General features: G+C 35.9%; 1 protein-coding gene across 1 annotated transcript; it reads right to left on the reverse strand.

Moving 5' to 3' along the window:
* Positions 1-9257: 9257 nt before the first annotated feature.
* Positions 9258-12215, reverse strand: LOC149264666 (disease resistance protein At4g27190-like). Its single transcript, XM_089400320.1, has one exon. The coding sequence runs from the start codon at positions 12213-12215 to the stop codon at positions 9258-9260; it is 2958 nt and encodes a 985-aa protein (XP_089256446.1).
* Between the last annotated feature and the right edge of the window lie 5398 nt (positions 12216-17613).

A 17613-nucleotide genomic window follows, 5' to 3' on the forward strand; every position in this document is an offset into this window, starting at 1 on the left:
ATAAAACAAAGTTTTACAATAGAAGTCTAAATCCTACTGAAGTCCTCAGCCTCTCTATTTATACATTTCAAGTCTCTAACGACTTCCTTCCCATTAGGGAGGCTTGGCCTCTAACTCAAGAAAAATTGGTTTGTGTCAATTTCACTTGCTCGACTGTCTTTTAGTCTTCAACGTGATGGTTGTGTGCACTCCGAACTGATGGTGGAATATTCGAATGGAGGGGTAGTAAATGAGGAGGATTTACCTCCTGTAGTTACTCTCCCTTGTTCCATTCGATTCTTTACCAAGGTATTTGCCATAATTCTTTTCTTTTATCCTTTCTACATGCATTTTCCTTGCTTTTATCCTTTATTCCCGCATTTCATGTACATTAGACCACAAAGAAACATCTCAAACTCTAACTCATTTCATAAATAAAATATAATCAAAAGTATGCAATAAGTTGTGAGAATAGTTGGTTTGACTAAGCTAGGAGGTGAATTAAGGCCAATTAAGGCCCATATAATTTCTCAATGATGAGGCTCATCAATTACCAGATTGAATAATTAAAATAACTTGTAGAAAAAAAAAAATCTTTACATATACATAACCAAGAGAGGGCTCTAGACTACTCATACTTATGTTTAATCGATACAATCTTTTTCTTTAAAAAAAATTATTCTTCCTTTTTACAGTTATATCAAATATGATGTAACATTAAAAGGAGAGGTCGTGCAGAAATGGTGGTTAGTCCTAGGTTAAGAGGTCTGGAAACCTCCATTAGGACAATCCAATATTGAGGCCAAGCCTGCTACGTCCCTGGGTCGTGGAGGAAGCCAACCATAGTGCCAACAACCTCGCAATCGGGCATGTGGAATTAAATGAAAACCTAAGGGGAAAATGTTGAGAACCGAATGTTGAGCAAGGAAAACTCTAAAAGGAAATAATTCGAATTTAATAACTATAACATTGTAGAGAACAACGAATATGCAAATTGAAATAACAACGAATCATTATAGAAATTGAACGAAAAAAACAAGTAATTACTTATGTTGTTGTTCCCAAACGGGACGAAACCCTTAGGTTTGTGCTTCGATACAGGCATTCACAATTTTCTTTACAAAGGAAAAACGAAAAAAAAAAAAAGTAAAATCTAAAATCATGGTGTGTGTTGTCTGTATAGAAGCGTGGTAAAAGACAACTGAACATTCAACTATTTGTATCACTAAATGAAAACATTGTATACAGTGTAACAAGTACAAAACTAACTCACGACATCAAAAGAGTCATGATAAAAATGATATTTCTCCATTAACCCATTGTATCAAGATATTAGTTCATAATACTATCTACATATCATAATCAAACGAAAACGAAAAGTTGTGTCGTAGAGAGAGGGAAACCTAAAGATAATTCGAAGATAAAGACAAAGAGACATTGGGAGATGAAACCCAAGAGTCTCTCTCTCCATGTATATATCTATAATCCATATTAATGAAAAGACACAATTTGATTTGAGGAGTTATCTCCTGGCCTGACATGGTATTAGAGGCAGTCCCATTTTTAGCTTCTTTTCTGCCCTTGTAACTCCCACTGCGTCTGTTCTACATATTTTGCGAAATAACATTTCTTTCAAATCCCTGCATAATCCCATGCATTTTTGTTGAATGGATAACTCTCATAGAAGCTTTGTGTTCGAGTAGTGTGAAATTGTTGGAGCACAGGTCCCATTCTAGTATTTTCCTACTCAGTAACTCCTTTGCATTTTGGGCTTGATTCCCTAATGTTCTGCTCCAACATATATCCTCTTTGTTCCTGCAGATGTTGAACGCTAGCTATTCTCTCTAGAAGATGTAGATCGCTAGGATGACTTGCTGGATATGAAGTTCAAAACCGAGATACCTTCTTTTGCAATCGTTCTCTACGTCTTAGTTCATTCTAGACATTTGAGCAATTCATTAATTAAATGTCTGTAACTCTTGAAGTCCATATGTTGGAGTGCATTGAAGTTTTATATGAATGCCGTATCTCTGGTTATAATACTGTGTCTTAGGCTATATATGGTGCATTCTTCTACGTTCAAGCTATTATAAATAGGAAACGATACATTGTATCCAGATGAATGATCGTGCAGTGAATGGAGTGTTGAATGGCGCATTGGAATTATCTATATACATTTGAATGGTGGGTGAATCATTATTTGAATGGTGTGTGTATCAATTTTTTATATGTGTTAGCCTTTTTGAAGACCGTATTTGGAGTTATTTTTTAATACCATAATCCTTTATATGGCACATATATTAAATTGAGCGTTTGGATGGAAAATACGTCAAGTTCCTATTTTGAGGGGTGTATTATAATATATGATATGTGGAACATTATTATAATATATGTTATGTGGACCATATGTGGTATGTAATGAGATATGTGAGCATTAGGTAATATGTCATGAAGGTATATTGAGAGATTATATTTTTAATTAAAGGCTTTTGAAGGCATATCCATTTTTTTTTGCAATTATTTTGAGGCCACATCAAATTTTATGATGCATTCACTCATCTCCATAGTGGGAGTGGTTCTGTTCTCACTCGCAAAGATAACTATCCTGAGTGGTCCTCGAAGATAAAACACATCCTCATTTTCAATGAGTTGTGGAAAAGGATTTGTGAAGGAGAAGGAGACAATGCACCTACAAATCCCACTTCAGATAAGGAGTTTCCCATTTGGGAAAACAAGAACAACAAGGCCTATGCCTTGATTGCAGCATTAGTAAATGAAGAAGCGGGTTTCCATATTTCGCTATTTTTAAATGCCTTTGAAGCTTTAATGAAATTGAAGGAATTGTATGACCCACACTCTGAACTTGAATTTATTGAATTGATGATTAAGTTGTTCAGTCTTGAGTTGAAAAATGATGAACCTCTTGCCTTAGCATCAGAAGTAAGATCCATTATGCATGATATAAAGGGCACTAGTGTTGAGATATATATTCTTCTCATAGCTTATGTGAGGGCACTATATCCCACCTATTCACATTATCTTGAGTATTGCAAGCAAGTGGAAACCTTAAGGAGATTACTTTTGACTCCATTGAAAATAATTTTGCTAAGAGAGAGAAGGCTTTTGGGAAGAATTCAACTCCTCAATCTACTTACGAAGTTGTATGTCTTGCACAAAAGGAGAAGAATCATGCACAAGATTCTTCTATAGGAAGAGGTGGACAAAGAGGAAGAGGAAGGAGGAATTTTAGAGGTAGGGAGCAGAAATATCCAAGGAGAAAGTCTTATCTTCATTGCATATGATGCACTAGAGATGGAAATGATGCATCCACATGTAAGTTTCCTTAGGAAAAAATTGAGTAGGAAAGGAATGAAGGGAAAGGTAAAACTAATGACAAAGAGAAAAGTAAAGTACCTGAATCCTCTCACTATGTTGTGGCACATTGTAACAATGGAGTAACTAAAGACATGTTCAATGCTTCAATTTCTTCATTGAAAGATGATTGGTTGCTTGATTCAGGAGAAAATTTCCACATGAATTTCAAGAGATATTTCTTTGAATAATTCACTCACAATGTTGATGGAGTAATATACTTTGGACACAAGTCAAAACTCAAGCCATCAGGCTCAAACTGCCTAGTATTCCAGACTTTCTTCTGCATGAAGTTTTATACCTCTCAGAGCTGAGGAGAAACTTACTGTCTTTGGTCCATATCCACCAAAAAGTACAATCCATTCATATATTTGATGGCAAGGTCGCAGTGAAAAAAGCATCATATCACTCACTTGTCATTATGGGCATAGAAGAAGAAAGACTTCTGAAGTTGCAAGGAACCTCTGTTCGTTCACAAAACTTCTCATACAGTTCTCACTATGATGAAGGTACATTTCCATGAAGTCTTTTATGGCATGCTAGATTAGGACACTTTAACTATGACAACCTTGAAGAAAAATGGTGTTACTGGTTTGCCGATAATTCCTAGGAAACTTAAGGAATGTGATGCTTGTATCTTAGGAAAGCACAAGAAATAGTCTTTTCATGATTCTCATTCCAGAGCACATAGAAAACTTGAACTCATTCATTCAGATTTATGTGGCCCAATGCTTATTCCTTCTACAAATGGTATATAAATATATGATGACATTTATTGATGACTACACCAGAATGTGTTGCATTTATTTATTGAGAACAAATATGAAGCTTTTGAAACATTCAAGAACTTTCATGCATAGATTGAAAATGATACACAATCTCATATCGGCTCTATTATCATTGATAATGGAAAAGGATACACTTCAAATTAATTTGAAAACTATCTTCGCTAGAATGGGATCAAACATCAAACAATTATGCCTTATAATCCCCAACATAACAGAGTAGTTGAAAGAATTAATAGAGCAATATTAGATATGGTACGTTCCATGATGTTTTTCAAGAATATTAAACTAATGTTTTGGGCTGATGCAGTTTTATGTGTTGTGTATATAAAGAATATGTGTCCATCTAATGCTATAAAAAACAAGCCTCCCTATGAAATGTGGTATGGCCACATTCCTTTGGTGAGACATCTCAGTTTTTTTGGTTCCACCTGTTATGCCTTAATACCTTAGGAACAGAGAAACAAACTCAGTGCAAGGAGTCATAAGTGTATCTTCTTGGGGTACTCAAATACCTCCAAAGCATACCATTTCTATGATGAACTCAATAAGAAGTTTATAATATCTAGAGATGTGATCTTTCTTGAATCTTCCAAGGCTGACAATATTGTTGCGTGACAACATGATCGCTTGGATACATTCACACATGTAAAATCTTTTCAAGGGTTTGATAATTAGATTCCACATCTTGAAGGGCGGATTCCTATACTGGATCAATATGTGGAATCTTCTTTTGAAACACTCTCTCCCTTGCATGAAGCTCCAACCATTGATGCCACTTTGAGTTATGTGAGTGACATAATTGGGAGACTAAATCTTGATTTAGCCCCATCTCAATCAACTGAGCAGCCTAGGCCATCTCAGAAAGGTCCTCCTAAATGGCTGACAAAGACACTTGAAAGTGTTTGTCCTGATGAGGTCAGAAAGACAGGAACAAGAAGCTCAACCAGAAAAAATGGAGGTGATGTAGATGATTCTAATTTACTTGTTGATATGGATGTTTCTTATGATTGTGAACTAAACTTTTCTCCATATTTCGAACCAACTTCCTTCAAAGAAGTTGCTTCTCATGATGAATGGAAAGAAGCGATGCAGAAATGATATGATGCTCTGATAAAGAATGGCACCTGGAAGCTGGTTGATCTTCCATTAGGAACCAAACCAATTGTCTGCAAGTGGGTCTTCAAAAACAAGTATAAAGTAGATGGATCACTTAACAAGCATAAAGCCAGGTTTGTGGAAAATGATTTTGCACAAAAGGAAGGGGTCGACTATGAGGATAATTTTTCCCACACGACCAAATGGGATACCATCCAGACACTCTTTGCCTTGGCAACACATAACTATTGGAAGTCCATCAAATGGATGTAAAAACTACTTTCTTAAATGGATATCTGAAAGAGAATGTTTTTATGTCCCAACGAGAAGGATTTTTTGTGAAGGGTCAGGAACATAAAATATGCAATCTTGTAAAATCCTTGTATGGCCTCAAGCAAGATCCCCAAGCCTGGTACAGGAAGTTAATTGAGCATCTTCTGAAACTCAACTTCAAACATTATGATCTTGATGATGCAACTTTGTTTGTCAAGAAAGTTGGCAAAAAAGTTGTGTAACTTTTGTTGTATGTAGGTGATATTTTGACGCGAAGGAACAATGAGAGTTACATTTCATCCATAAAGAACGAATTGAGGAAATGTTATGAAATGAAATACTTGGGGCTATGTTCACTACTATCTTGGAATTGAAGTAACTCAACATCCAAAGTTGATATTCCTCGTTTAGAAAAAGTACATTAGAGATATGTTGAATAGGTTTGACATGGTTGAGTGCAATCATTTGAATACTCCAATGGAAAAAAACTTAAATCTCACATCCACTGAAGGAAAATAATTTGAGGATGCCATGAAGTATAGACAACTCATAGGAAGTCTCAACTACGTAACTACTACCTGATCCAGGTGGATGTTGGTGGTCACCCACTTATCCCACTTGGACCCCCACAACTGTCTCTTTCAATTTTTCAATTTCCTAAATTGTAACACAGTTTACTATTTTTAGCAGTTTTTCGGGTCCTGAACTTCCGAAGCTGTTTTGAGGCCCTAAACGATGTTTTTTGGGAAATCTGGGAGCAACATGGACCGATGTTGCTCTTCCCAAAGTTTTAGTCCTCGAATAGATCTTTATAACGAGCTATTGTGCGCATCAAATGAAGATCGTATGCCAAAGTTACGACCCCAGGAAGTTGATGTACCAATTTACCCGAAACAGGGCCCACAGTTTGGCGTTTCATCTTCTAGGGTTAGGTTTTTGGATGTTTAGGGTTTTCCATTATTTCTCAACAATAAATAGGCCTTCGAGCCTCATTATAACACAGTTCAGAGGCATGTAGCCGCCACATCTCTTCTCAAAGATAAGCTACCATCGCCGTAGTTGGTTTATTTCCATTTCTGTTTGTAAGCATATTTCAATATTTTACATTAATGAAATGAAATATTATTTCCACTGCATCTCTGTGTTTATGGTTATCTCTGTAATTTGTTGCGTTCCTGTTTAAATCTAGATCACTACCAAATCAGATATTTCATTTTTTGTTGGAATCCTCTCTAGGTTTATGCAAAATCCTTGTGAGGGTCATTGTTCTGCTGCAAAAAGAGTTCTAAGGTACTTGAAGGGAACTCGAGACTTTGGACTTAAGTATACACAAGTGGGAGATTTCAGCTTGATTGGATACTTTGATTCAGAATTCGATGGTGATAAAGAAACTGGGGTATCTATTTCGGGTTATGTTATGAGTCTTTGATCAGGAGTCGTCTCTTAGAGGTCACACAAACAATCAGTTCCACCAGATTCCACAACTGAGGCAAAATATGTGGCAACAACTGAAGCAACAAAGGAAATTGTGTGGCTAAGGAAAATTCTAGAAGATTTACAAGAAAAACTAGTGAATTCAACTCCTCTCATGATTGAAGACACTTCTGCAATAAAGTTGGCCAAGAACCCAAAGTTCCATGATCGAACGAAGCATATCAATACAAAATACCATCTGATTCGACATCATGTTGAGGCCAAGACAGTTCACCTATGCCATTTTTCCACAAACAAGCATATTGCAGACATCTTCACCAAAGCGCTTGGAAGAGAAAAGTTTGAAAGATTCAGAATGATGCTTGGACTCACCAACATCCCTTCAGAGTAAGGGGGTGAATGTTGACACCTAATCTTTGGGATTAGGTAAATACATGTAAATATTGTAAATAGAAAATAAAAAAAAATTATAAGACAAAGAGACACTGGGAGATGAAACCCAAGAGTCTCTCCATGTATATATCTATGATCCATCTTAATATGAAGACACAATTTGATTTGAGGATTTACCTCCTAACAATATTCGTAACTAAAATCAACCCAAATTTGTGAGCATTACACCTCCATATAACTAAACAACTACAAATTTATGGTTGTGCGACATTGTGATAACCCATTTCCATTTTTTTTTTTAATTAAATAGCGAAAATTTTCCATTATCCTATTGAAAAGTGTACATGAGCATAAGCACCATTATGAGAAACAAAGAAAGCAATATCTGTAGCAATGGAGGTCAACCTAGCTTTTTTGCCTTCATTTCCTTGCTCTCATAACTTATACTATTAATAGCATTTTTAAAAATCTAAAATTTTAATTAAAAAGCAATATCACTAGCATAAAACAATAATTTTACTAATATAACATGTCTCAAAGATTTTTTTTGGAAATTCAAATTTCAATTATCAAAATTTATTTGTATTTCACTTTTTTTTTTTAAATACCAAAAAAATAACATTACTCAAGTCATTTTCTTCCATTATTTTATATATATTAAAAATATTATATAATTATTCTAAATAAAAATATTTTATTTATATAAAATAAAAATAAAAATTCTAATTAAAATAAATATAATGTATAATTAAAATACATAAAATAAATTCATTTTATTAATATTTTATTAACTATTTATTGATTTTTTTTTTAAATCTAAATAACAATACCATTTTAACATAGGGTACTTTAAAATTTATACAATCATTAAAATTAAATTATATTAGAGATATTGATAACTTGGTTAATTTTCTAAATTTATAAGATTATTAATGAATTGAAAAATATTTTTTTTCCCTTTTCATATGTGTTATTTAAATATAGAAATGTTCAAAACAAAAACATAAATAATTAATCATATATAAATATTAATAAAAAATAAATTACAATTAGTAATCATAAATCATAATACATAAAATTTTATAAATATCTATACCCTTTTATTGGGAGGAAAAAATAAAATTCTCCATCCCAAAATTCACCATATCTCTTCCCCGCCAATACTTTTCTAAAAGTATTTCTGTTCTGGTAATCAACATTGTTACCACTTCTACCTAACTATTTTTTTTAAATAATATAAAAAATAACCTTTTTCGTGTCATTTTTTTCTATTATTTTGTATATACTAATTTTATTTATTTATTTAATCTAAATCAAATTAAAAATATACTTTTATAAAAATAATAAAATTCTAATTAAAATAAATATAATATTTAATTAAAATATAAAAAACAAATATTTTTTATTAATATTTATTAATTTTTTCTAAATTTAAATAATAATACCATTATAATATATTATACTTTAAAATTTATACCATCATAAAATTAAGTTGTATAAAGATATTGATAATTAATTAATTTTCTTAGTTTATAAGATTATTAATAAATTAAAACTATCTATTTTTTCTTTTCAAATATGATACATAAATATGAAAATGTTGAAGACAAAAACATGAATAATAAGTCACATATAAATGTTGATAAAAAAATAAATTACATTTATTGATCAGTGATCATAATACATAGAATCTTAGAAATATCTATATATTTCTTGGAGGAAAAGGTAAAACTCTTCGTTCCAAAATTCACTGTATTTAGGAAAATAATCATCTTCTTGCCAATACTTTTCAAAAAGTATTTCTGTGCTGGTAGTGGACATTGTTACCACTTCTACATTTGGATTTGTTATTTTGATTATTTCAAGATTCTCTGAAAGTTTTGAACAACCATACAATCTTACACTATGAAGACTTTTAAGATTCTAATAACCTTTTGGCAACATCATTAATGCTTCACAAAGCATCAATGTAAAATTTTCAAGTTTGGGCATTGCACCTTCTTGTAGCATTGGCAACTCTTCTAATTCATCTAACTTAACCATTGAAAATGTCTTCAACATAGGAAATGCCCCCATCTCTCCAAATTCTTTAGGAATCCTTTTTAACTTCGGACATCCTACAATGTCCAATTTCCTTAACCCTCTTAGATTTTGTAAATGTGGAAGTTCTTCCAACATATCACAACCCCGTAATCTAAGAAGATTTAAATTTTGAAACTGATAAAATTCATTTTCCATTTTAACTATGTGAGAGCTCCCTAAAGAAAACCTCTTCAACTTTGACATATTAGTAATATCTTCAGGTAAAAAAGCTGTGACGGTGATATTCAATTCCAATGTTTCCATCTGAAGCATCCTCCCTAAAATGCCCTCACAAATTGTTTCTCCATTGTCCTCCAAACTCAAATATTTGAGTTGTGTTAAATTCCCCAGGTCGTTAATGGAAGCCGCTTTTTGACCTCTTTTAAACACTCGACGACTCCACGCACTGCTAGGAACCGAGAGATATTGCAAAGAAGTGAGCTGTGATATGCCATGCGGCAGACATTGCAAATCGTCGCACTTTGCAAGCCTTAAACACTTTAGTGCTCTCAACTTACGAATGCCCCAAGGTAATTCTGTAATTCCAGACCCATGAAGATTCAGGATTTGGAGATTTACAAGTTTGGAGACAGATGCTGGTAACCTTTTGATCGGCACACCCACTAATCTTAAGCAGACAAGTTGTTTCAAACAGCTAATACTTTCAGGCAATGATTGGATGGACGTACTACTCAAATCCAGAACCTTAAGAGAGATCATGCTCTCAATCACCCTTCTAGGAATTTGTCCCAAATGCCTGTTCCCATCCAATGTTAATGTGCAGATTTCTGGAGCTCTGAAAGACTCTGGCAGAGAAGTCAACTGCTTACCAGTCAACAAAATTCTAGTGCGTGCTACACATTCATTTGCATCCAATGTTGTGAGATCCTTACCTGCGCCACAGTAGAAGCTCTCTTGCTGCTCAGCAATTTGTATTCCGCAACTGCGCACAACGTCGTGCATACTGAAAAATTTCACGCGCCCGTCAATATCTCTCACTGTCGGTTCAATCAAACAAAGCTCGGCTAATTTGTTGACGTAGATTCTTCCGATCTCTAATTGGTCGTGGCCACCCTGATCTTGCAGCAGTCCTTCTCCCAACAATAACTCAGTGACGAGCTCAACATCAACAACTAGGTCTTCCGGGAAGGCAGCAGCTATGTACAGAAAGCACAATTGGACACTAATGTTGTAGTTGCCCAGTGCGTCATAACTAAACCTGAGGCAATCATAGACTTCGCTGTTGGCGTTTGACAACCAGTGGACTGCCAAGTCCCATTCTTGTGCATCAATAATGCCTGCCATCGCCCTCCCTACTGCTTTGATTGCCAAGGGAAGCCCTCCACACTTTGTACACACAGCCCTCGCCTTTCCTTCGTCGATGTTTCCTGGCAGACTTCCACTGTTATGTGGAAAAGCATGATAAACAAACAGCCGCCAACTATCATCCTCCATCAAATCGCCTAATCTAATCAATGTGGACTTATCTTCATTAACTCCCATCTCCAGCAGCGTTTTCTGGTTCCTTGAACTCACAACAATTTTGGAGGTGGAATGGTCGGTTAGCCGGAGTAGACCCAAGTGCTCCAGCAATCTGCCACCCTCCTCCCATACATCATCCAGGAACAACGCAAACCTTTTTCCCTGCATGCTCTCATGCAACCATATTTTTATAGCTTTTTCATTCATATTTTGATCTGGATTTATGTTTGCTTGCATGGATATTTGGGAAGAGAGTTGATTCCTAAGATTTGTGAAAGATGGAGACTGCGAAACAGTCAGCCAAAGCAACAATCCATTGGAAAATAAACCCCTCACCTTTTTGCTATTGAAGACGGACATCAGGAGGAGGGTTTTACCAGAACCGCCCTTGCCAAGCACGCCAATGCACGAAAAGGAAGACTCACCCTCTGCCTCCATCACTGACTTCTCTAGTACTGCAAAAGCATTGTGTTGCCCCACGATAAGGGGTTCGTTGATGAAGAAACCTCTTGAAGCATCAGGTTGGGTGGACGTCACAGAAGTAGAGGCTGCAACTGGAGAGGCGTGCAACTCTTCGATTCTTGAAAGTCTCTCTCGGAGCTCCTCATTTTGGAGCATGCTAATCAAAGGAACTGATTGGAGATGCTCTCTGATATCTGAAATCAAACGAGTAATCCTTCTACTCATTCTATGACGAGAAATCACGTCATACTTAGCGATTGTACTGCATTGTTGCGCCATTGCTAATGCTGGTCGGAGAAGCGCATCCAGCTCCTTAAGCCATTTATTAACAGCTGAGGGTCTCAGCTTATTGTTGCTTTGAGGAATTGAGATTTTCTGGCTATTTAATTGCAAGCGATAGTGCTGGATCTCCTTCAACTTTGGCTCAATATCCATTACCAGGCGCTCCAAATTGGCCAATTCTTTCTTGCAACGTCGAACAATGTTGACGTGATGGATGATTTGGTGGATAGCCATGTCTATGCCCACACCAATAAATCCAGATACGAAACCAGGATCACCCATGATAAAAAAAATAGGTTCAACTCCCTTGATAGCACAAAATAACAAAGCCCCAGAACCGTGAATAACAATATTGAGAAATCTCAAAAGGAAAAATTCTCTCCAGCTAATGAAATCCTCAACCAATATTAACACTACAAGAGCAGAGCCTTTTGGAAGGGAACCAGATATTATGTAACTAAAAACAAACCCGGGATTGGGAACACTAATGCTGAGATTTTGTAACCTATAACTCTCATACATTGATAGATAGGACCAAAGAATTGCACACTTATAGTTGTGAAGCAGCGTCATAGTTAATTTTTGTCATTTCAATAATGAAAAAAAGATTCTTTCAATTTTTTTCCAAGGATGTGAAAGAGCATGATCGCCATTATAGCAAACAGTGAAAACGAGATTTGTGATAGCTTGTGCGGTAATGAGTGATGAGGGCCCTTCCAGCTCCCGATGCTTTCTTTTCTATGGCATGATCAACAGAATTCTTCATTTCATTTGACACAATTGTTTATCACTTATTCTATTATTTTTCCTTGCCCAATTTTTGTTGGGATGCGTGAGTTGTTTGATAATTTACACAGAAATTTTCAAAAACACTGAATCTAGTTATATATATTCACACCACATTTAAAGTACATCAATGAGTTCATGGTTATCTTAGTCCATCTTTTTTAATCCCAACAATCAGTTAAAGAAGCGTAGCATAATGAGATTCCATTACCATTGGCCCCACTTTCAATTTCACCGAACTCAAAGGGATGGATAACTTTCATCATAGGAACTTTGTTAATTTTCTTTTCCTCACTTTAAAAGAAAGTTCCCGGAATTTTCTCTGCCAAAAGGAAAGGACAGATAATATTGAGGGCCCTTCCTTCTTCCCCTGCCTTATCTGAATGATGTGAACGAGAACACTCTTCTTTTGAACGAAAGCAAAGGTAATGCTTTTTTTTAGATTTTGTTTAGATTTGATAGAGATTTTCTCGCCAAAAGGAAAGGACAGATAATTTTGACGGTCCTTCTTGCTCCCCTTGCCTTATTCTGAATGACTGTTCTTTTGAACGAAAACAAAGGTAATGCTTTTTTATAGATTTTGTTAGATTTGATAGAGATTTTCTCGCCAAAAGCAAAGGACAGATAATTTTGACTGTCCTTCTTGCTCCTGTTGCCTTGTTCTGAATGACGTGAACGAGAACGCCCTTCTTTTGAACGAAAATCAAGGTAACACCATTATTATTATGCATTTAATGTTTTTTTGTATTTTAGATTTTGTTAGATTTGATAGAGATTTTCTCGGAATGATAAGTTTTGAATTTATTAATATTTTGTAAATTATTAACTTCAATTCTATATTTAAAAATACATTTAAAAAGAAAATCACAATTTTTTACAATAACTTATTCCTATAAAAAATTATCACCACATTTTAATGCCGATTATGTTTTTTTTCCCTCAAAGTTATGGAAATTCCAACTATATTTTGAAAAAATCTAGCAAGGATTTTTGTGAATCTATATAAAAGTTGTCAAACTTCATAATTTTAGGTGCCTTTTTTGATGGTGCTAAATCTATTTCCACCATCAAAAACATGATTCAAACACTCCCTCTATAAGATTTTTCGAAAAAAATTTACCCCGCGGTTCAAGCAATTCCTCTGCCTCTGTAGGCGACTCCCATTCTGACCCATAAAAGTAAAATACTTCTAATATTTTAGACTACTCCATCTTTTATTTCTCTAACAATTTTTTGTGTGACACCCCGTAAGAATTTTATGAATTTATATGCTAGTTTTAATTTATTCTTATTACAATTATTATTTTTTATGAACTTTGAAACTAACCATGGTTTATCCAAAGGAATATGGTGATTCATACATGGTTGAGAAAAAAGCTTTTGAATATTAAAAGAAAAACTTTTAATATATAATTAAATAAAACTCTCTGAGGAGTTAGGTCACTTATAACTCTCTTCTTCTTGTAAAAAAAAGGCAATTCCAAGGAAGGCAGATCATTTTTTATGAGAAAAGGCCATGAGGAATAAAAGGAGAGAAATCAAGGAAAGTGAAAGTCTCACACAGGATATTGAACAAGTGAACAAGTCTCACACAGGACATTGTGCAGGTGAGCAGGACGCTGCAACTTCTGAGGAGTTCTTGAGCTAGACTTGGGCCAATGGAACCCTCGAAGAATCCTTGCAAGTTGGGACTCTAAACCGGACCAATGGTCTTGAGGTTTGGAGGTTGGACAACTTAGGATTAATACCTATACTGTCTGGACAAGTGAAAGCTTGGGGGGAGACTGAACATCATTGCCAGCCTCATGGTTGGTAGGAGAGACTTCCTGGTTTTGGCAAGGAATTAGATAAGTACATTTACATTACTATATTTGTTCTGTTTCTTTTATTTTAAAAGAACAACATTTCTGACTGAGGAAATAAAAAAAGAATTGGATGAAGAGTACATCTTTGTATAGAAATAGAACTGTATAGTATTACTTCATAGCAACATTTCTGACTGAGGAAATGAAGAACAAAATTGGATAGTATATGTCTGGTTTTAAAAGAAATTTGAATTGTACTTCTTGTATAGAAATAGAACTATACAGTATAACTTTGTATGGAAAAGAAACGAGACGGAGGAAAAAGAAAGAAAACAAGTATACTGTGGAATAACAAATCTTTCATATATTACTGATGAGCCTAGGTATTGCAACAATAATGTTGCAACTCCCAGGGCTACCAGCTTTACTTATCAACCCGAGGTTCGTACAAACTTGGAGGTGACAGTGCTATATGCACAAGTAGAAGTGAAGGTCCTGCCTGTTGTCACTGTTTGTCTAGCAAGAGACCCCAGAGGTTCCAAGCCAGACTTCTATAAGGTCAGAAGAAGCTTAATTCTTTGATGGAAGGAGAGAAAACCTATTCTAAGAGAGAGCTACTCTACTGCAGTAATGAAGAAAACATCATGAAATGCTAAACTTACACCATAACCTAACTAACCAATTAAACAGCTATGCTAAGCAGAATTATTAAATTAACACTAACCTAATGCTAATTATCTAAGTTGCAAAAGTAAAGAGCATCAAAACTAGACTAAGGTGTAACAAACAAACTTAGGCTAAATCAGATTTCAAGCGGAAAAAACAATCGAAGGTCGAAATCAGTGAAAGGAGGACGTGAGGGAGCAACAATGCATAAGAACCGTTGGATCAGTCGGGTGAAAGGAAAATGAACGGCAGAGATTGGATCGCAAGAGGTTACGTAGATAGATGGGCGAACAGGGTTAACTAACAGGATGAACGGTGGAGATTATATCGTGGTGGTTGAGTGAATAGATGAACGAACAGGGTTAGCCAGAGATGGAAGGCTGAGATTATATCGCGGAGGCTAAGTCAAGAGATGGACGGACATGATTAATTGGCAGATGGACGACAAAGATTAGATCGCGGGCAAAAGAAACGTGCGAAAATGACAGAGCGAGTTTAGAGGGCGGTAAGCTGTTTATCGCGTGCCCTCAAAGTTGTAAGTGGTTTTCTAAAATTTTGCATGATTAGCCTAACTGGGAGACACGTAGCACGGAGAAACCACTCTCATCGTGTGCCCTCGGGTGAATAACGATCGGACAAAAATCCACGCGATATCGCGTGATAGCTGTCGGATCTGGCGAGGCAGATCAACAGTGGAGATTTGACCGAGCTAGTTGGCGAGCGGGTGCGTGATAGCTGTCGGATCTGATGAGGAAGATCGACGATGGGGATTTAAAGTGAAAAAAGTCACATTAAAAGTGAATTGGGTAGTGATTGGGAAGGTTTGTTGGTGATCGGACGGTGAGGAAGCGATGTAGGAGGAACGTGCTGGAGGCGGTTTCAAATGAAAATGACAGAGAAAACCAGTGCGGGTGAAAAAATAACTACATTAAACAGCGAACTCCATAGCCCATGTGAGAACCAGAGACTGTGTTTTTGGGGTTGCTGGAGGGTCCCTTCCTCAAGTCATGGTCCCAGAGGGAGGAGATGAGGTCGAGACACTTGCGCACAACCTGATAGTGATCTTTTTCCTTTAACTAACCTGTGAACTGAAAGAAGGCATAAATGAAAGTAAATTAAAGCACAACGCAGATGAACAGAACCAAAAAGCTACTTCAGCAAATAACCAATGAGAAACCATGAATCTATTTAAGCAAATGAACAAGTAAACCAGAAAGCTATTTAAGCAGGTAAACAGAACCAGGAAGCTACTTAAACAAATGAACATAACAGAACTCTATGCTAGCATAAATGTATAGTAAAGAGGAGTTGTGGCTGCTTGGGTCGGGCCCTAACCCAAGAGCTTCAGCCCTCGAATTTAACTCAGAGTTGGCTTAAACAGAACTCATTCTTATTGTAGAAACCATGGATTATAGAGCAAACTGTCACAAGTTTTTGCAACTCAGAAATAAAATAGAGTTTTACAATAGAAATCTGAATCCTACTGAGGTCCTCAGCCTCTCTATTTATCTATTTGAAGTTTCTAACGACTTCCTTCCCATTAGGGAGGCTTGGCCTCTAACTCAAGAAAAACTGGTTTGTGTCACTTTCACTTGCTTGGATGTCTTTTAGTCTTCAACGTGATGGTTGTGTGCACTCCGAATTGATGGTGGAATATTCGAATGGAGGGGTAGTGAATGAGGAGGATTTACCTCCTATAGTTACTCTCCCTTGTCCCATTCAAGTCTTTACCAAGGTCTTTGCCATAGTTCTTTGCTTTTATCTTTTCTACCTACATTTTCCTTGCTTTTATCCTTTATTCCTGCATTTCATGCACATTAGACCACAAAGAAACATATCCAACTCTAACTCATTTCATAAACAAAATATAATCAAAAGTATGCAATAAGTAGTGAGAATAGTTGGTTTGACTAAGCTAGGAGGTGAATTAAGGCCAATTAAGGCCCATATAATTGCTCAATGATGAGGCTCATCATCACCCCCTACTAAAAGTGTTGCTCATCCTCTGAGCAACTTAGTCAATGTCCATGTCCTTCATGGCTCTGGTAGCCTCTCTGACATCCCATCTCTTCTTCTTGTTGATAGAAGCTTGCTTTCCTTTATACTTCTTCCCACTGCCTCTTTTCCTCTTCTTCTTTTCTCCCTTCTAGCATCCCTAGGAGTAGTGATGAACTGAGTTTTAGACCTAGTCAATTAACCTTCAACCTTTGCATTGATTGCTTATACATAGGTGTCATGTTGAGTGCCTCTCTCAACCTTTGAGGGGAGTGATATTCTCTGATCTTCAAGTTGTGTGGCAGTGTGTTCCATTTCCTTTGGCAGGCATGTGTATTATCATCTCTTAGCAACCTAAACATATTTTCAAAATGTGAAATTGCTTGCTCTTGGCAGCAAGATATCTAAGTGCCAGCTGAGGATCATTTGCAATATGATTATGGGTGTTGATTAGGGCCATAGGATTTGATTGTTCAGCTCTGATGAAAAAGAGGTTCATTTTTCTCTTTGGCCAATATTCTTTTCATCTTTGCATCCCTTGACTTCTCATGGTTCATCCATGATGCCAAGACCATTAATTGTAGATCTTCTAGCTCTACATTAGGATCCCAAATATTCATGTCTATGAGGACCATATTGTGCAAGTAAAACTCAACCATTTTGGCCCTATCCTCTAGTGCACTTTGATCACAAAGATCAATAATCTGTCTGCAGTCCTG

The sequence above is a fragment of the Pinus tabuliformis genome, chromosome 6 (genome assembly GCF_031772625.1).
Source record: "Pinus tabuliformis cultivar Carrire ecotype Pingquan chromosome 6, CPIR1, whole genome shotgun sequence".
Lineage (NCBI taxonomy): Eukaryota > Viridiplantae > Streptophyta > Pinopsida > Pinales > Pinaceae > Pinus > Pinus tabuliformis.